Source organism: Columba livia, chromosome 6 (assembly GCF_036013475.1).
Source record: "Columba livia isolate bColLiv1 breed racing homer chromosome 6, bColLiv1.pat.W.v2, whole genome shotgun sequence".
Classification (NCBI taxonomy): Eukaryota; Metazoa; Chordata; class Aves; order Columbiformes; family Columbidae; genus Columba; species Columba livia.
In genome coordinates, this window is record NC_088607.1 from 32627971 (window position 1) to 32648204 (window position 20234).

The 20234-nt window shown below is 43.5% G+C and overlaps 1 protein-coding gene and 1 long non-coding RNA gene across 13 annotated transcripts in view; both read right to left on the reverse strand.

The window, feature by feature from the left end:
* Positions 1-1573: 1573 nt before the first annotated feature.
* LOC135579838 (uncharacterized) lies at positions 1574-9510 on the reverse strand. 5 transcript variants are annotated; one of them, XR_010473658.1, is made up of 5 exons: positions 8935-9510; positions 8263-8384; positions 7743-7774; positions 6996-7090; positions 1577-4223 (listed from the first exon to the last, which is right to left on the reverse strand). It is a non-coding gene; the product is annotated as an uncharacterized LOC135579838 (long non-coding RNA). The 5 variants fall into 5 exon arrangements; XR_010473655.1 differs by lacking the exons at positions 8263-8384; positions 8935-9510 and adding an exon at positions 4356-6918 and having other exon boundaries at positions 1574-4223; positions 7743-8228; XR_010473657.1 differs by lacking the exon at positions 8263-8384 and having other exon boundaries at positions 7743-7814.
* A 5288-nt stretch (positions 9511-14798) lies between these two features.
* RTKN2 (rhotekin 2) overlaps positions 14799-20234 on the reverse strand; it is a 49984-nt gene continuing 44548 nt past the window's right edge. For all 8 annotated transcript variants that reach the window (XM_065068599.1, XM_005498153.3, XM_065068601.1 and 5 more), the window contains one exon: positions 14799-19837. In XM_065068599.1, coding sequence (XP_064924671.1) covers positions 19284-19837 — 554 coding nt within the window. In that variant the 3' untranslated portion in view covers positions 14799-19283. The remainder of the gene's footprint in view (positions 19838-20234) is intronic.

A 20234-nucleotide genomic window follows, 5' to 3' on the forward strand; every position in this document is an offset into this window, starting at 1 on the left:
TCAGATGCTACCTGGTAATGTTGCTGGTGACGGTAAACAGCCACAAAGTAAAATTAATTGGTACTCCTTAAACCTGGTGGCCCTCTGAGAAGGCAACCCAAACTTGATTCTGTGGTTTCAGTATGCACTGTGAATGGGCAGACCGAATACGCCTTCCTCTGGTTTAACCTGCTGCCCAATAATTTCCTTTGATGCTTGTTGTCTATTCTTGTATTGTGAGAAACAGTTGTCACACCACATGTGCTGTCCCCACACCAGCTGTGAAGCAATGGGAGAAGATGGGACCCTCTAGCAAACCTCTTCCCCCATCCACTTCTGTCTTTGTCAAGCTGAGTATTTTATTCTTCGTATATCGAAAATATTACCTACTGGCGAACACCTGAAGGGGGTGGGGGGAACGCAGACACGTGTGGATGCTGGCCTTTGCAGTAGCTGCAGAGGTGGCCGACACAACTTGGTTTCCAGCACCATGCTTGCTTCCTTCCTTTTTTTTAGCCCTTCCTAGCCTGTGGATTAACGTAATCCAACGCTGCGTGTTCCTGCTGTGTGCCTGTTGGGCTGCCATACCCATGCTGCAGCGTGTGCCAGGAGGAAGACCCCCAGGAGCAGCACACTCAGATGAGTCTGGGCTGTGTGTGAGTGGCACTGAGGGGCTGCAGCATCCTACCTTGGCCCAACTGGGTTTGTTGGGGTCCCTTGGGTGTTGCCGTTGGTGCACCCGCATGCATGTGAAAGCGGTGGAGCAGAGGAGGCTGCGCTAACATCACCCCAAGGGCTTGCAGAGGAACACAGACACCTCCTCAGCTTCCTCTGGCACACCGGTGGTGTCTCTGCTCCACAAGCTTTCAGGAACGATCTTAGGAAAGTTGCTGGTGCTGGGAGGAGCAGATCACACACAGCCATCACCTGTGAACCTCCCTGACACCATAATTGCTCTGGGAAACAAGCGCTCGCCCACAGGCTTTCCAGGAATATCAGACACCTTCGGCTCTTCCCAGAGCAAGAAAACCAGGTCCCGTATCTTTGCTATCGGCGTGTGCTGTCTCCCCAGCTGAAGAGGAACCTGGGAGGGTGGATGGCCCCGAGGAAAGCAAAAGGAGAGTCCACCAAAGCATCCCCTGTCTCCCTCATGTGCGCCTGGACCTGTGAGTACTGCCGGTTTGTGTTTCTGCAAGAGAAAGCCGTGGTCGTGGCCCGGGCGGGGTCCCCCCTGCGGGGGCGCCTACTTTTGAGGTGACGCGTGTCCAGAGAGCAGATAGGGACACGAGGGCTGCTGGATACAACCTAATCTGTGTTTTCATTTAGCTTTTCCATTTATCCCTTACGTGATTAAAAACAAGTATTTGCGGTGTGAGATGCTCCATCTAGTGTCTCACCTGGGGAATGAGCCCCCAGTGTCACGGGTGAAGCCTGGGACGGGATGTCCCTGTCCCTGGGTTGGGGTATTGGGGACTGAACCCTCCTTCTCCTCAGCACTGGCCATCGGGCTGCGGACAAAGGTGTTCAGAACTGGATTAGACCAATTCATAAGGATTTTTGTGGCTGCTGAAAACCAACGGCCCAAGTGCAAATCCCACATTCAGGAAACTTAAAAGTCCTGAACCCCGGAGACTGCTCTCCAGGGAAAGGAGGTGGCTGAGGGTGCCCACCCCAAGGGGGCCTTCCTTAAGAAAGGGAGAAAGCGAGGGAAAAAACACAGAACTTGCAAGTTTTATCCAGTTTGCTCTGAAATTTAGTGAAAAAAAAAGAAAAAAATCCACTTCCGGTGTATGAGGCAGTCCTGGTACCCAGAGCACTGGCATGGCCGCAGGGGGGCTTGGTGGTGGTGCTGGTGCTGGTGCTGGTGGTGGTGGTAGTGGGCTCCCTGTCTTCCCCCAGCACCCCTATTCAGCCGCAGGCCACGCCACAAGGCACCACCATGCCTTGAGGTGATGCTGCAAGGTGATGTGATGCCACAAGGTGAGGTCATGCCGTGAGGTGTTGCCACGCAGTGAGGTGATCCCATGAGACAATGTCATGCTGGTGAGGCCATGCCATGAGGTGACACCACGCTGTGAGGTGTTGCCATGAGACAATGTCATGCCATGATGCCGTGCCATGAGGCAGTGCAGTGAGGTGATGCCATGCCATGGAGGTGATACCATGAGATGATGCCACGCTGTGAGGTGATGCCATGAGGCAATGCCATGCCACAAGGTGATGCCAGGCTGTGATGCAATGCTGCAAAACTTCACACCTTGAACAAGCCGGTAAGTGATGCTTTGTAGCCATTTTCGTGCCAAAGCTGTTTGTTGAGACAGGTGGTTTGTGACCTCCAAGAGCTTGTGCATGCAACAAACCCGCTCCTCGTCCTGGGAGACACCAGAGAGGTGGAGGGGATGCTCAGCCTCCCGTGCACTGCGCCCCACACCACCCCTCGCACCCTCTGGCCTCTGCAGAGAGCACAAGGCATTCGCCTCCTCTCACAGGGCTTCCTCGGGTGTTTCTGGCAGTGTTTTTGTTTGCAACCTCCCCAAAAAACAGCCAGGCAAAGCAAGCTCTCCCCCTTCAACCCCCACAATGTCTGTGGAGCTCTCAAATGAGGAATAAAGCCATTTGTTTCTAATTATATTTGGCAGCCGCTCAGAGAATTTAGGACTAAAGCACACAATTTTTTTGCTCCTGATTAAAGCACTTGACCTCATAAGCAAAAGGCAAAGATTTCATCACACACCCACGAGAAGGCTAGGAACAAACTGCAGAGAAAAGACCAAAAAGAAAACCCACTTTGCTTAGATACACAAAATAATTCATTATGAAACAAAGGGCGGAATATTTAGCGCATAACTTGAGCTTGCCTAGGGCTCGGCTGACCACCCAATTACTGCTCTTACAGCAGAGAGCTCTTTCTCCAAGCCACGGCACACGGCGAAGGCCCACGTGCATCATCGAGCCCCCGGCGCACACGTCACCGAGACACATTTGCTGCCTGTGGGAAGCAAACGTCTTTCCTGGGGCTGCAGCGGCTCGGCTGCCCCACACCTGACGGACAGGACGGCTGGGACACGGCCCGGTGGCAGCGGGTATGTGAGTTGTCCTCATCATTTTTTTCCCATATTCCCATGGTGAAATAGTTTCTGCCCATCAGGAGAAGGAGGCAGTATCCCCAGTGCCTAATTTCAAGCAGTGGCTGCCCTGGGGTGCCTGGGACAGCGAGGTAAATGCTCCATCCTTCTTTGCACTCATTGGTGTGGGGCGATGCAGCACCCCGCTCCTGTATTTACTATTTTCCCCAGCTTTAATAGCAGCTTAAGCATGTGTCGCAACTGCAGAAAAGTCAGCTGGCTCCCAACCAAGAGAAATAGCAATGATCTTGATGGCACCCTTTAAAATAGCAGAGAAACCAGCTCAAACAGAAATTAACTACCCTGCGAGGTACTTGGGTCCATAAAATACTTCCCCCAGCTCCATGGTTTTAAAATAACATGAAAGAAATACGTTCCATAAAAAGTAGTTAACTAGCATACAGATTTTTTTCAGTAGTGATTCTGAGAATCATTCCCAAACAAAATAGTTATACAAGCATTAAATTATACATTAAAGAAGGCTGATAAAGATGGTGAATTACACAGCTACCATACAAGATTTCAGATATACAGATAGCAAGCATTATTAACATTTCTATTAGAGGTGACCTACAAAAGAGGAACAAAAATAATCTGTGTCACTTCTGATTTCTTGTGATGCAGGAGAAAGTGAATGTGAAATGGCCCCAGCCAAACTCACACCTCATTCCCTCTGTCATCATCCCTGTCTGCTTCCCCTCCCCTAAAAATTAATGAAGGAGAGCAGAGCATTGCTTTCTGCTGGGACTGCAAGTATCTAGGCTGATGGTCTCTGTTTTAGCTGGGTAACTTCCTTGGAGGACATAAAGTGGGTGTTTTTCTCAGCGCTCACCTGAAACAGTGAGATGGTGAATTTCTAGCAGATTTGCCTCAGCACTGAAGTGGGTAGCAGCGGTTTGACCACGCGAGCGAAGGCGGCAGCGGGCAGAGCGTGTTGCACGGGGCTGGGGAGGCCGCTCGCCGAGGGGTGTCCCCTTGTAGGGGGATGGTTCTGCATCCACCCTCTCGTCACTCGGGGGTTCCTCAGTGTCTGTGAGTTGGTCCTGCACTTCAGCCCCTCCCCAGGATGGGGACACCAGCTGTCTTGCCTCTCCAGCCACTCGCAGGGTTTCATAATGCCTGTGGGCATGATGAAATATATAATTATAAAAATACATAATTAAATATATATATATTTTTATGGATAAATATATATACTTGCATTATACACATACTTTCATTACATAAATATGTAATGAAATATGTAATTACCTCAGAGACTGCTTGCTCCTCCATCCCTGGTAGCTGGGATTGTTTAGTAGGTTATTTGGTTGGTGTTAGTCTCGAAATTTATTTGGAAGAAACCGACTGACAAATTGACACGCATGGGCACACAGGGAAACGCGCCTTGACTGCATAAGCAGCGTGTCCACAGGGAAACAAGCTTGTGAAATGTGGATGCCCAAACACTGCGATGTATTTGCTTTCTCCTGCCCTGCTGGGACACTGATGCCGTCCTGCCTGGATTCCCCCCAGCCACCCATGGCTTTCGAGGAACTGTGGCTAGATGGCTCTTGAATTTCTGATGGAGAAAACGGTCAATAAGGAGTAGAAAATATTGATTCATATGCAACACTAATACAGAGAGGGAGCACGTGTGTGTGCTCAGTGTGGCTGCTGCACGTCTCTGAGACCGTGTCCCTGCCGGGATGGCAGGGGCTGCCGTCCTCGGTTCGTGCCAGCTGGGTGTGAGGGACAGACCATTTTCTAAGTGTCCATAAGCAAAGAAGTGAGACCAATACAAAAAAAAAAAAGTCAAAAGGCAGATTTCTGTTACCCTCCAAAATGCCAAAGATTCAGTATTTGCTGTGAGGGCAAGGCGCTTTGGAGGACCACTGGCATTTTTCCACTGGAGTGGCATTCCACAAGGTGATGGTTTCTTGTGGTGATTATTATCCAGAAATGGGTAATTCAGCTCTACTTTCCTGATCTTCCAGTACAGTTTTAGCAGGGTTAGGGTTGGGGAAAAGCAGGTGAGGAGGAGGAGGATGCTATGTCCCAGCAGGGACCTGCTGGAACCTGGGATCTCCCTCTGGTGCTTGCTGTTCAGCAGCACTGATCCTGCCCCTATGACCCATCTGTAGCAGGGGTTTGGGGGCTTGCAGGAGTGCAAGGAGTGGAGGCGTTTATACCAGCTTCTCTGCGCAATGCAAAGCATTCGGGCTTTAATTTTAGATTATTAATATACAATGACTCCGGATTTCCAACTGCAGGCTCTTTCTGTAGCATTAGTATCTGCTTTGTGGTGAGCAGAACATTTCACAGACCGTTAGTGTCTGTTTTCATCAAAGTTTCCTAAATCCTGTCATTCCCAGTTTTTTTTTCAGAATCTTCCAAGTATTTTTAGTGCCTAGAGGGGCTTCTAGAAGGCTGGGCTCAGTTGCTTCACGTTAAAAGTATATTTCTCTTCCCACAGTTGTTCTAAGAAGTTGTTTGAGTGTTGCCTGTGAAGGCCTTGGTCCCAGGGCAGGGAGCAGACGGGCGCTCTGCTGCAGCCAGAGCTGCGGTGTGTCCCCAGCCTTGCCAAAGCTGGCTAGAAGGTTCCTGTCCTGCTGCTTCAGCTACAATGGAGGTATTAATTTCCATAAGTAAATGTTGAGTATCTCCATTCCTAGGAGCCCAGTTTGGTTTTGATTACCTCCTATTGCATTGTATTGTATGGCTCTTTTATCCTACATTTAATACTCAGAATGAAGGTTAAATAGAGAAAAAAAAAAAGAAAAAAGGAATTATTTTTATCTGGATTACATAGGGATGCAGTCTCTGCTTCTCTGTCTCTCCTCTTCACGGCCTCTGAATTTACTCTGTGTACTGGCATGGCCACTTCCAAAACACTCTGGTGTAGGTCATACTAATCTGCAGCATTTTGATCTGGCTTCCAAATCTGTCCAGAAAGGTTTGCAGTCTGGGCTTAGGATCATGGCACTGAGGAGTGACCATGCTGCAAAACCTCTTCGGAAGGGTTCAGGTGTCACCTCTGTCTGCCCAGGCTGAGACATCTCTGCACTTGGGTATCACATCTGCCCATCTGTGGCTGTTGTCCCCAATGCTTCCATCAGTTGTTCTGCAATACATCATGTTTGAGAGCTTCTGTGATGCACCCTGAACAAGTGTCAGCTCGTGCTGCCCACAAAGATAATCATGTAAGAGTTGTGCTTTATAATGACCTGATGAGGTTCTTAGTGACAGTGTTAGGTTAATGGTTGGACTCAATGATCTTGAGGGTCTCTCCCAACCAAAATGATTCTATGATTCTATGACTTCTGCTGGCTGGGACCCAAGTGATCCTGCCATTAACAAACCCACAGTGATAGAGTTGGGTGTTGAAGGGGAGCAAAGCCAAGCTATTCAAAGAAAGGTGCTCAGACTACTACTGCTGTCATGGGGAGCGAAGTATTTCATATGAAGACAATACATTGCAAATGTGTCACAGCTGAGCCAGGCACTTCTCTGTTGGATTTGCAATAGAAAAAAAAGACCTGCTAAAGTGTATGTGCTCCAATGATTTCGAATTTCAAGCAGCTTGGAGGCACCTTTAGTGCAGTTTGGTTGGCGCTTGCTGCTGCAGGAGCATGGGCAGGCTGCATGTCCACAGCCATGGTGAGAAACATCATCAGCAACATCTCCTTGACTTCCACCAAAGCTGTGAACGAGATGGCAGGAGAACAAGCGCCTGAGAAATCTCTCCAGCGCTACAGTGAACACTGCTGGATGCGAGCTAGTTAGCCTTCCCAGGGAAACCTGGATTTACCCGAATACCATGCTTCATGGAGTCCTGAAAAAACCAGATTTCACTGTAGTCACCCACTACGTGTCCCCCTCCCCGGTTGTCCCCACGCCAGCAGCACCCACCTTCCGCAGCCAAAACCCTCCAGCTGGTCCTGAGTTGCTCAGGCCTGGCTTTCTGTTTTCTCCTTACGTGTGTGAACAGGCCTCGCGCTGGGAGCCTGCGGGCACGAAGGCGGTGTAAATGAAAGCGTAAACACGGCTCTTCTCTTTAATAGCCGTGCCGAGCGCGGTGTGCTGCAACTAACGCAATCCTGCTCTGCCCAAATGTGAGGAATTCATAGAATCCTCGTAAATCTTGATCATTTCACTTTCATTGAGGGTTTTTATTATTCCTTTTTAAATTTTGTTTGCTTTCTCCCCCTTCCCCCCCCATTAATCATTCTCTTGTTCAGAAGTTTCCTCTCTCCAGTGAGGGAGAATTAAAAAGCTCTGCTTGGCAGACCCAGCGCACCGCACCAGCTGCATACTAACGAGGAGGAGGACGGCTCTCCAGCAACGTGTGGGGAAATAAGGGGGTGCAGCCACTGCTCCAGCACATACGAGCCTTCAAGGAAACCCGGGTGCTCTTTGTGAGTGATTTAATTTGTGGGGTTGTGTCTGAAAACACCATATTCACAAATCTCAAGGTTCGTTATGAAATAGCCTTGGAGGAGAAAAGCAAAGCCTCCCCAGTGTGACCTACTGGATTGAACAGCCAAAACGTCAATACAAATAATATTCCATGACCTTTCAAAAGCCAGCTGCCTCAGTGTTATGAGCTGGGGTTACCAAAGGGGAATCTTCTTAGCAAAGAGGTGTATTTACACATACCTGGAAGCCTGCAGTCCCAGTCAAACGTTCATCTTGTGAAAAGCATCAAGGAAGGTGCATCAAACTCAAGTCCTGCAGAAACCCGGTACCATCATCCCTCACGCTGGCCCTGATGATTTTCTTTTTAATAGCAGGTAGGTGCTTAATTACCTGAAGGTTGCAAGCTGAACTCTTATTTTTCATACCTGACTAGTAATTAAATTAGTCCTGTTGCTATTATATGATGTAAGTAACAGCTACGTCCTTTTAAAAGAATAGTCAAATTTGACAGACAGTTTAGAGTAATTTCATTTTATATTGGAGCCTAATGCTAAATGATTGCACAGAAAGCAGAAGGCGGCTGCCTGGAATAGTTTGAAATTAGCGTGTAGTAACCAACAATGATTATTATTGTATTACTGCTTGTAATTCCCAAATGGAGAATTAAATTTCGATAATAGATAACAGCTTTTAACCAAAGGAAAAAAAAAAAAGAGAAGTTTTCTTTTTCTGGCAAGGAAAACTCTTTAGAAAATGATACTGTTGAATGTACATTTCCCAAGTGAGGGTGGAAAACACCCCAAACTTGCAAGATGCCTTTGTGCAGGCCTTTGGTTTTCCACAGATGCCACTGCAGGATTGTCTGAGGTCTCTTCTAAAGGGCTGTCAGAAAGGTAGATTTATTATTTAGGGATGAAAACAAGCTAATTAGCTTTTTCAGCTATAATACACATTCACCATAACTGCATTTAGCTTCGAATTTAGCGCTATTGCCGAAAAATGAGACGTTCCCTCTCTCCCACTAACTGACGAGCCCAAGTGCTCCATTTCTCACACACGTCTGACCAAGAACAGGACAAGAAGTCACAGGGCTGGTGACCAGGAATATCAGATCACATTAAGGTTCTTGGAGTTTAATATACCAGTCCTTTTTTCACCTTAAACGGAGGAAGGCTGGCTCAGGCACAGGGACCTGGGCACTAACCTGATCTCCCAGCCAGACCTAAAGGTAACTCAAATAATCAATGCATCTTTAATTTGAAATGCCTGATGACTAATCTCTTGTTTTCTTTAATTAATGATCTACAGTTAATCATTATGAATGGTAAATAGTCTATTTCAGCATTGATAGCAAGATTTCCTATGGGAAAAATCTTCCCCTATAGCTTTAATTTAAATATGCATTTTCACATAGCACTTACCAAATCCTTACCTTTATGATAGTGCATGATTACAGGTCCATTAACTAATCACATTTGACAACTTGTTTATTGAGAGGAGCAACTATTTTACATCTCTTGCCTGGGAAAGAAAATACTCTAACAAACAATTATTCAGCAGCTGCAATCATGGAGCACTGAATTAATTGCTTTGAAGCTCTCAGTCAAGAAGATCTTGATAAAAATCAAAGAAGATGTTGTTTGACAGAATGCATGAATGGGAGTGCCAGAAGGGGCTCTGGCTCGGAAAGCTGCAGCTCTGGGGAGCACTTGGTGAGGATCGCACCTCGAAACGCTGGACTGCAACAGAAGAGGAGCCATGGAAAACTCGTTTGTTCTTCTGAGCTTTAGTTTATCAAAATCAGAATTTGCACATATAATTTGACTATTGGATCAGGATCCTGATAAAATGGAGAAAAAAAAAAAAAAGAAAAACAAACAAACCTGAGCACAATCAGGTCATAGCATCTCTGTAAAGACTGACACACAGATATTTTATACACGTAGCCTCTGTGGCTGACTTCCCCCACCGTACAAATCATTAACCCAGGGGGTAGTGTGAGGTTTAATGATTATAAAGCACTTTAGGACTTTCTCCCGAAGGGAGCTGCTGTGATTGCACTGGCGTGGGATAGGCAGCAGAGCGAGGCTTGTGGGTGTCTGAGCTGGGGACCCGGACAGGCGAGTGTCTCGGTGCGCAGCTGTGCCGGCCCGGCCGCTCTCTGTCACGTGTCCAGGAGAGTCTGGATCACCTGTGCACATTTTAGTGCTTCATTGTGAACAGAGCACCATGGAAAATCACAGGATCGCTGCTCAAGTTTGACCCAGGCACTGAAGACCTGGGTCTTCCCACCGGAAAAGAGTTTCTGATCTCTCTTCAGCTCCTTTGTCCGCATGGTGTTACGGGAAGGGTTTTCACAGGTGTAACTGCTGCTCCTTGGACAGCACGAGCGGGATCTCGGTGTCTCACATGAGACAGCCCCAAACTCTGCTCCACAGACAAGTCACAGCCTGTAATGCGCTGGCCAAACATAAAGCCACGCTTCCATTTTTCAGCTGTTGCACCTTGCGTGCTTTGCAAGCCAGGTGAGATCAAATGTGTTCCTGCCAGATCAGACTAATTCCTACAGTGACACTGAAAGGGAAGGAGGACTTAAAAGTTCCAAACCCTCTGTTGTAAGGGGCTTCAAAAGCGAAGTACGAGGACTAAGCAATTTCATTTCTGAATACTTTGTCACTAGAAAAAGCTGGAAAAGTTGCCCAGAAAGCTGAGGGGTAGTGGTAACGTCAGGCAGCTTTGCAAAAAACATTCTAATTGAGCTTCTGTGGGTCAGATCAAACTCCTGACACAGTCAGCTTTTCAGTACTGCCCTGTTCTTACATTAAAAATACCTTATTTAGTGTAATCTCTCTAGAAACGGGGAGAATTGGAATTCTTTTCCCATTCCTGCACGACCCAAGATCAGAAGAGCCGGTGAGGATGGCGGTCACGGGTCACGACCATGAAACGTTGCACTGTTTGCAAAATCCAGCACCGCCAAGGACTAATGCCTCAAAAACTGTGACGTTCACTACTGCCACTCCTGTCCCCGCCTATAGGTGAGGAGAAGCCATAGCCCTTGCATTGGCTCTTGTTTAATAGAGGTGAGACCGAACTGAATTTATACACGTGTAACGATGTGCCCTGGTTCAAATAATTGTTTCTGCAGTAACCCCTTGGCTCTCTTTAATGCTTCAATAAGAGACAGATGGAGCCTAGCTAAATAATTGGCTCTATCTTTCCTTTTTTTTATCCAGGTCTGGTTGACAGAATTTGCCCTGCTGAAAGAAACATGTAAACAGTTGTTGCTGAGGTTTGTGTTAATCACTCTTGCAAGCTGTACGAGTAGAAGAAAACTGATATGTTCTGGTTTATCCTTATGAAAAATGTAAATAGTGGGTTAAGCATTAATGCTTGGAAATCACTAGCTTTACTTGCCAAGGAATTATGCAATTATTATAATGGATAAATGGAAAAGCATGCGTTGGTGTATAGGCTTAACTGGTTATTGCATGAGCTGGGATAAACCTGAGCTAGTCCCAAGAGAGCAGACCCTTCTTCACTGAAGGGTAATGATCAAGCAGATACTTAAGAAACTTTCTAATGAGGTCACGAGTAAAACAGAGTGTATTATTGGACATTAAAATGAGCTCTTATTAAAATAATAAAAACAGCTGATATATTGAAGGCATGGTATAGTAAATCTGGTTTGACCTGGAGCTGTGTGTGGAATAACAATATTAGAGTTGCTGCTTAATAGAAAGTTTTTCATTTAATTCATAAAATGTAAGTGAGACTCTCCAGACTTAGAGCAAAGTTTCTTCCAGGTTTGAAGAGCTGGTGTGCCCCAGGTAATGTCAAACGCTGTGAGATAAAGCCGGGCCGGTGAGAGGAGCAGCCTTGTCCTCTACGCTCAGTCCATGAGCCCGGATTTGGGAGAAGGAAAAGCAAACCTGCCACAGGCCCTTGGTTTTCCTACAAGCCAAATTCACGGGCTGAGGATCCGGCAGCTCAGGACTGTGGGTCCTGTGACACCAGCTGACACATCCACATCGTGAGCAGGTCAGTTAAAGTGCTCTCTCTTCATTTATAATCTCTCCACCCCTGCATACAGACATGAGGGACTGAAGAGTAGCGATCTCTCAAAACAAAGGAAGTAAAGCAGCTGCTGCCATCTGAAAAACAAATGTTGTGTGCACAGAGCAGCTCACTTGTGCCAGCTCCGCATCCATAACATTTTTCCTGCTATTGAGAAATTTTTAAGTCAGATGCTAAGCTCGCCACAATGGTGCTGGGATCTTCTTATCTTTCCTAAGGCGCATCTTCATTTAAGCACAGATCATTCTGGTCACAGAGCAGTGGAAACATTTTTGTTTGTTTTTTTGCTAAGGCAAAACGAGCAGCTAAAATGGAGATGATACTCATGAACACACTACGTTCTTGTAAATCAAGAGTACTCCCAAGCTAGAAGTGTGTGCTCGGCTCTGAGCATCCAGTTCAAGAAAGATACTATCAAAATCCATGTGGGATTTTGAAATAATAGACACTAATTAGAAAATGGAAAATATAATCTAAAGAAAGATGGAGAAGACTGGGACTGCTTGCCTTCACGGTGAAAAAAGCTAAGTAAAGATATTTGTGTTTTGGTACCATCTCTATAAACACTGACAAAAAAAGGAAGGTGATGGACAATTACTAACTCTTTCCCTCTTAGCAAAAGAAAATATACAAATTTTAAAGCTCAGGAAAAAAACTCTCGTGGCATATAATCAAATTGCAAAGGCTACAAGGCAATAATGATGGAAAGGTGTAAGTAAATTTTAAAAATACTTTTTTAGAAGTGCCAGTGTGAACTCATGTCCGGACAGATGTGCAGTGAATCTTCAACAGGCTAAAAGGTTTCCCACGTCTGCTTACAAAAGAGCCCGTAATTACTAAGGGCTGGGAAGAAGCTGGGTACCAAAAGTGACTCCGCAACTTCCTTCTGCAGGTGTTCCCCATCGCCTTCTGACACAGGTGACACTGGGACAATGTCAGAGAAAAACTGAGGTGAGACAATGTATATTATAAATTCTATTATTTTGTAACAGGCTGCTGCAAAAGGAAATGTGGTTTTTGCCTTGTTGAAATTTGCCATTTGACATTGGAATACATTCTTAAATGTGGTTACGTTATATGTCACTTAAATGCGCTTTTCTCACTGTTTGTTTTATTTGTTACTGACATTACTTGCTGTTTATATATTATTTTAGACTATGGAAATGATGTTAGGCAAAAAGCAAATTCCAGAGATTTTCTTGAGTTCAAAATGGGTCATAAAACAGTGGAAACAACATGCAAAATCAACAATGTGTTTGGCCCAGGAACTGTTGATGAATGTAGAGTGCAGTGGTGGGTCAACAGGTTTCACAAAGGAGATGAGCGCCTTGGAGATGAGGAGCGTAGCGGCCAGCCGTGGGAAGGTGACACTGACCAACAGAGAGCAATCAGCGATGCTGATCCTCTGACAACTACACGAGAAGTTGCTAAAGAGCTCAACGTCAACCATTCTACGGTCATTTGGCATTGGAAGCAAATTGGAAAGGTGAAAAAGCTCGATAAGTGGGTGTCTCAGGAGCTGACCAAAAATTTGGAAAAAAAAGTCATTTTGAAGTGTCGTCTTCTCGTCTTCTACACAACAACAATGAACCATTTCTTGATCAGATTGTGACGTGTGATGAAAAGTGGATTTTATACAATAACCAGCTCAGTTGCTGGACCAAGAACCTGCAAAGCACTTCCCAAAGCCAAAGTGGCCTCAAAAAAAGGTCACGGTCAGCGTCTGGTCCTCTGCTGCCAGTCTGATCCATTACAGCTTTCTGATTCCCAGCGAGACCGTTCCGTCTGAGAAGTCTGCTCAGCAAATCGATGGGATGCACCGAAAACTGCAACCCCTGCAGCCAGCATAGGCCAACAGAAAGGGCCGAATTCTTCTCCATGACAAGACCTGACTGCATGTTGAATAACAAGCACTTCAAAAGTGGAACAAAGTTTTGCCTCATCTGCCCTATTCACCTGATTTCTCGCCAACCAACTACAACTTCTTCAAGCATCTCGACGTTTTGCAGGGAAAACACTTCCACAACAAGCAGGATGCAGAAAATGCTTTCCAAGAGTTCGTCTAATCCTGAAGCATGCAATCTTTTTTATGCTACAGGCATAAACAAACTTATTACTGGTTGGCAAAAATGTGTTGATTGTGATGGTTCCTCTTTTGATTAACAAAGATGTGTTTGAGTCAAGTTATAATGACTTAAAAGTCACAGTCCAAAACCTGCAATTACTTTACTTTTGTACCAATCTAATATTTTGGAAGAGGTTTATAGAAATGTGAAGAAAAGCCTTAACAGAACAAAAGATACTTCACCAGTTACTATTTTTTTCTCCCTTTGGATGGTACATAAAGAACATTAAGAAAGCTATCTTGATACAAAAATGTTGAAAGATTGCTTTTTTCCCCATGAAAACCAATTTATTTTCATGTCTTGCAAACAGAATTTTCTGTGAGTATATAGTACATATATGGCAAGATTACAATATAACCATTTGGTAATGGTTATATGAAGAGATCATCATATCTTGCTTTACTATGACCCCTTAAAGCAAATTGCAGCAGCTTTAGCTGCAGTGTGATTTTCATTAAACCACTCGGCTGTGTTGCCTGGCTTTGCAATTATCAATCACCCTTTGTTTTTTTTTTCATGGGCTCTTTTAGTTTTGGAATATTTGACTAATTAAATGTCTTAATTCTATGTTTATCATGGTTCTTTTATGACAGTTAGGCCAAGGAAACGCTTTACTGGAGTGACACAGTTAGCTTGGAATTAGCAGCGCTACATGGAAGTCACCTCACACAGCAGACTGAACGAGGTAAAGCTGCTTCACTTTTAAAAATCTATCTATCTATTTAGCAAGACTACAGAGAAGTACAATGGCACCTAAAAGTTTAGGCACATTTGTGGGAACAAGGTGCATCTTAGACACTGTTTCTGACTTCAGGTGTTCCCTCACAGCCACATTGTGGTCACACTGGATAAGCAGTTGAGCAACTCGTGCCAGCTGCCACGTGTTTTCTCCTTTTCTCCAGCTCAGAAAGCTGAGGCCAACACTGTGAGCTACATCAGTTTGAGCCCAGAGGGACATGTTCCACAGGCCCAGGAGAAAGGCAACTACCTGGAGGTTATCTGATTTTACAGCAGCCATCACCCATGGTCTATAAAATGGAAGAATGTTTAATGTAGTTTTCCAGGATTCAAGAAAATTCCATCAAAACACTTCTTCTCTAGAAACGTTTTTAATTTAACTTGCATATTTTAACAGAAATACAGTGTTAGCAGCAAAGAGAGATTTCTGGTTTAATGTTTCACAATACATTAGTTTCCAAATCTGCATTTTGCTATTAAGGCAATCTACATTAATTACAAATCAACTCTGAATACTACAACAGTATTTCCAAATACGTACAAACTACCATAAAATAACTAGTAATATAATTAACATAGAAAAAAAATAAAATCACATAACTAGTAAAAATGTAAACAATTTAAGCTAATGTCTTTAAAATCACAAAATGTACCATCTACCATTCCAAGACCAAGCGAACAGCTGAAGACATTAGGTACGATATTAAAAGTTACTAAATTAAGTCTTTGTTCAGTCAATATTTCACAAGCTGTTCATGTTCTGTGGAATTTATATTCAAGTCTGGACTAGCAATTGCTTTCAAAGCTGAATTTCCTCAAAGAAGAGTTCAGTTTGATTGTTGTCTCCACCCAGTTTCAAGACAGCAATCCCACTACTTAATTCTGCTTTTAAGCAGCAATTAATTCATTCCAGCAGCAAACAAGCAGGCACAATTTTCAGCGTGGGCCTGACACATTTCTCAGAAAGGACCTCATCACATGTTGTGGTTCAGCAGCAGCAGATGCCCCTGTGGCTTCCCAGTGCTGCACTGGTGGTTTGGGACATTCACTCTGAGATGGACAACGTCACATGAGTCAGAGCACCTGGGTACAAGCCATTTATTGGTCTTAAATCCTGTTTTGAACATTCATCCTCATTCTAGCCAGGAAAACTTGAGAAAAAAAACAGACCCACAACAACCAACCAAAAAAAAACAACTACAAAGAAAGAGTTCTAATTGTTGAACAAGTCTGAGTGATGATAAGGGATGTCAGCAATAAAGTATTACAATTCATCCCTATATGAAAAAGAAAAAAAAAATTGATTTTCCTCACAGATATATAATCTGATCATACTCCTAAAATTGTGCTTTGTTTATATTACTAATGTTTATGTTCTCCTCCGTAGACAAAAGCTGAGTACAAATGTATTTCTTACAAATGACTTTATACCTAAGATCAACATTTGCCGGTAACCTGCAGTTTTTATCAGTTAAACCCAATTGGTTGACAGAAGATGCAAAGACAAATAAATGGCAACACAGAAGGAAACAAAAAAACACTAAGTCAGCAACAATAAATACTAAAACCTGAAGTCAGCTGATGCTTCATAATAGGGATTACATACTGGTTGTCTGAAATAACAGAGACTACATTCAGTAGCGAAAGCTTTCCCAGCTGTAGAAGCCCAAATGTGCAATTAGTTACACAAGTCTCAACACTGCCCTGATGGTCTGCAGGACCATGAGAACAGCACTGGTGTTCTGGAGCAGGATGATCAGAGAGTAATTAATGACCTGGTTTGCTTAGCAGTCAGCAGGGCAACATAGTGAACTGGCTCATATGAGGCTAAGGATAGATATAAAACGTCAATCAACACAGCCTCATGGAGAACAGGTCTTGAAAAACTGGTTGAATTTTACTCTTTCATACGAAGACACCTGCCCTGAGGTGTTACCCGTCAGGACGCAAAATCACCTCCTGAAAACCAGCTGAACATGTCACTTCCTTTAAAATATCAGTACAAGATGATATCAATACAGAATGTTACGTTGAAGACAGAAAGCTCATTTCAAAATGCAGTACTAGTAGGGAATCAGTAAGAACTATAGTTGTTTTCCATCTATACAATTTTTTAAAGGCTCTGGGAAAAAAGGAACATGAACTCAATGGCCTGTTTGCTTTTCCCCATCACCCTACTCATGTCACTGATGCAATAAAAACTTACCACCTCTCTCCACAAACCTTGCCTTGCATTCCATTTTAAAAATCAATGATCTGGAAGAAACTGTAAAAAATCACTTGCGATAAATTTCCAAAGGAGAAGCAGACTGCTGGAGTAGTAAAGAATGAGGATGGGTCACTTATACAGAGCAATCTGCATCACTTCATGAGCGGTATTGTAATGCTGGCAAAATACAGTGTGTATTTCTAAAAAAAATAAGGTAGGATAATAAGAGGATGATTTACCACATTCTTGAAAAAGACTCTGAAGAGGACTTGAGCCATAAAAGTCAGCACACAAGGCAATGATTCCACAAAAAAAAAGGATAATACAATTTTTGAGCAAGGAAGGGAAGGAGTTATTAATTAGAATAAGAGGATCACATTATGCCTCTATATGGTCCTGATAGATCATGTGGCATCTAATTCAGATATCACACTTGTAAATATTTCAATACATGAGAAGTACAGAAAACGTGAAGATTAATTAGTCTTGGATAACATTTGTTGCCATAAGAAAGTTAAGGAATTCACTACATCTCATCAGAGAAAAGGTTAAAAGGGACATAATAATGATTTATAACTACACACAAGCAATTAGAAAAGCTGATACTACAGAGATCAATATAAGCAATCAAATGCATAAAAAGACCAGAATAACTTAAGGTGGAGCTAGAAATGCAAATAGAAAATCAAGTGAAAAATGTACGTGGGGTAATTAACTGTTGCAACAGGAGATGTGAGTGAATTCTCATCACTTGAAGACTTTAAATTAATATTAAATGCCTTCCTAAAATGTTCAGTTCAAAACAAAGCCACTGAATAGCGAAACTGCTTGTTGAAATTCAATGGTCTGTTGAATTTAAAAATAAATGCTCATTATGGTGCCCTTCTTACCTTATATATTTATGAGATCTATTGTGAAATATTAACAACTAAATGGAAAGGGGTTACCAAGAAAAAAAGGTATTCTTTCTTTCCAGAGCACAATAACATTTAAAGCTGGATTTAAAGCTAAATAAACTGCATCTGCATTTTGGAAAATATGTTTTTCCTCCCCCTCTGTTCATGTTTCCTATTTCTTGTTCAGAGTTGTACAGTCCACTTAGCCGACTGTGTCCAATTTACATAATCATGTAGTTATTCTTCAGTTTTCTGTTCCTATTTATAAAACTTTCACAAACCATCCACTTAAGTAGCAGCATGATTTATTGTAAGAATGATTGTGGTTGTTTCAGGGGGAAAAATGCAACGTGATTAAATGAAGAATGAATAAGGACATTCTAGAAATGAAGGGCTCTAATCCTGCAGAAAGATATGTAAATGAAAGCTGCCCCTCAAGCCCCATCCCAAATAGCCAATGAAGCATTGAGGGAATCCAGCAGATACCTTTACAGCTGGGCAGCCAAGAGCCTAGCAGAAATAAAAACAAATAGATAAACAGAGAAACCAATCATGCACATAGAATGTTCTGGAGAAATGGTAAAGCCACCAAAACCATCTGCAGTTTAGGAAAAAATTACAGTTAAATTCATGAACAGTTGCTGATACGACCATCTCAACACAGGTCAGAATACCAAAGCTCTAGAGCAGACATTTGCTCATGGATAAGAGCCAGCATCTGAGCAACCAAGCAAAGGTTTGGATATTTACGCTGTGGATCCAGGAGAACAGAATCTTTTCATATGCAATAAATGTTTGGCAGGTATCACAGGAGCCCTAATAATCCATGCTTCTTACAAAAATGGAGAACATGTTGGTTATTTCAATAATCACGTTCAATATTTTCACCGGAAGTACTTATTCTCTGCTATTTGAAAGAACGAGTAGTGCAAACAAAACCCGATTTTTCCACCAGTAAGACTGCCGTGTTTACAAACCAGCTATCGACCAGGAACAGCTGAGAGGCTCCACAAAGGAAGAGCTTTGCTACAGAGCCACATTAGCCAGGAAAAAAACAACAACAACATGAAAATGAGAGCCTGAATAGCTCTTCATATGCAGTCCTGCTTTTAAATGCTCATCTTAGTCCAAAACAAACTGCAGTGATGGATCACACTCTTGCTCACAGACAACCCTGGTCAATTTGGACAGTGTGCGCACCAGCAAGAACTTAGGAGATCCCACACTAAATTGGTAGAACTGCTTCAGAAATTCATACGGAGTTACAGAGCCATTCAGGGGGCACAATAACTTGTCATAGTACATTAATTTAAAAGCAGTGGTTCCCAAACAGGGAGGGAAAGATAAGAATATTTTAGGTGAAGCCAAGTATGGAGCCCAAGAAAATCAGCTTTGCAAGATCTGTGCTGAAGGTGTGTGAAATTCCCATTTGAACCAGTCTGAGGAGCTGCAAGTGGGCTAAACAGAGAACAGTGACATCCCTGCTGCAGGGACACCGAGTTACCCTGAACACTGCCAGCTTTTCAAGGGGAAAGCACTGAACCAGTCTTTTCACAAGTAGCACCGTTACTTCAGATAGAGGTAACTCCTGTTACTAGTGCAATTACGTAGATGTTAGTGATAATGAGTACAGCTGAGACTGCAGCTAGTAGTAATGCCCGGGCTAAAAAAAAGTATATAGTAGAAGGCCAAGAAACTTAAAATTCCAGGGACTCTTCTAAGCTAACTATGCTGTCTATGGCTGCAACCATGATCTAGGGTCTAGCATTTCTGTGATGCATTTCTGTCTAGGTGTTGGTACCGGTTTGGTTTCAGACTTGGTCTTGGTAAGCAGTGAAATGGGATTCCCAAGGCCAGCTAAGCTGCTTTTTCTACAAGCACCAGCTTTGTAAGGAGCAGCAACAGGTGTCTGCAACTGCTGCATTCTTGTAGCTAAGTTGGCATCAAAGGAAGAACTACCAGCAGGTGTGCGGTCAGACTTCGCCTGGTTTTCCTTGCCCAATTGCTCTGTGTTCACTTGTGCTTTTGCACTGTATGGTGCCTTGTCAGAGGGTGGAGGTGGAGCTCTTCTTTTCTTTCCTCTGCTATCGTTAGGACTTGTAGTATCTCTTTTTGGGCTAAGATGCACATTTTTCTGAACAACCATTTCATGAGATCCATCAAAGAGTGAAGCCCATAAGGAAGCTGCTGACTCTTTTTGCTGGCCAAGCAGGAACTCACCATCACTCTCTTCGATTTTTCTTTGTATGATATCAGCTAAGCCTTCATGTTTCACTGGAGAATCAATGCCTGTAATTTTAAAGAACTGCAATTAACTCAGATTAAAACACTACCAATGATTTTACTGCTACCTGTTTCGTTATTGCTATTCAGAATACAAAATTGTATTAACTATGTCTCATGAAGTCTGGACTACTATTAAGAGTATTAATGGATGAAAAAGATTACAGAGGCTTTCAAAGAGAGAACTGAGGTGACGGGAGGGAACAGTCTTCATGACAGCTGGCATTGAGGCAACAGGCTAGGCATTGATATTTTTTTCCCAAGTGAAAATAGAAAACATAATGTACTACTGGGAAACCTATATGTATTAGATATTAAACATATTTTGTTGTATAGTGCTTTGAAAATTTCATTTCACAGAAGGCCCATGAAAAAGACTATGACTAAACATTCTTGTGCCTCC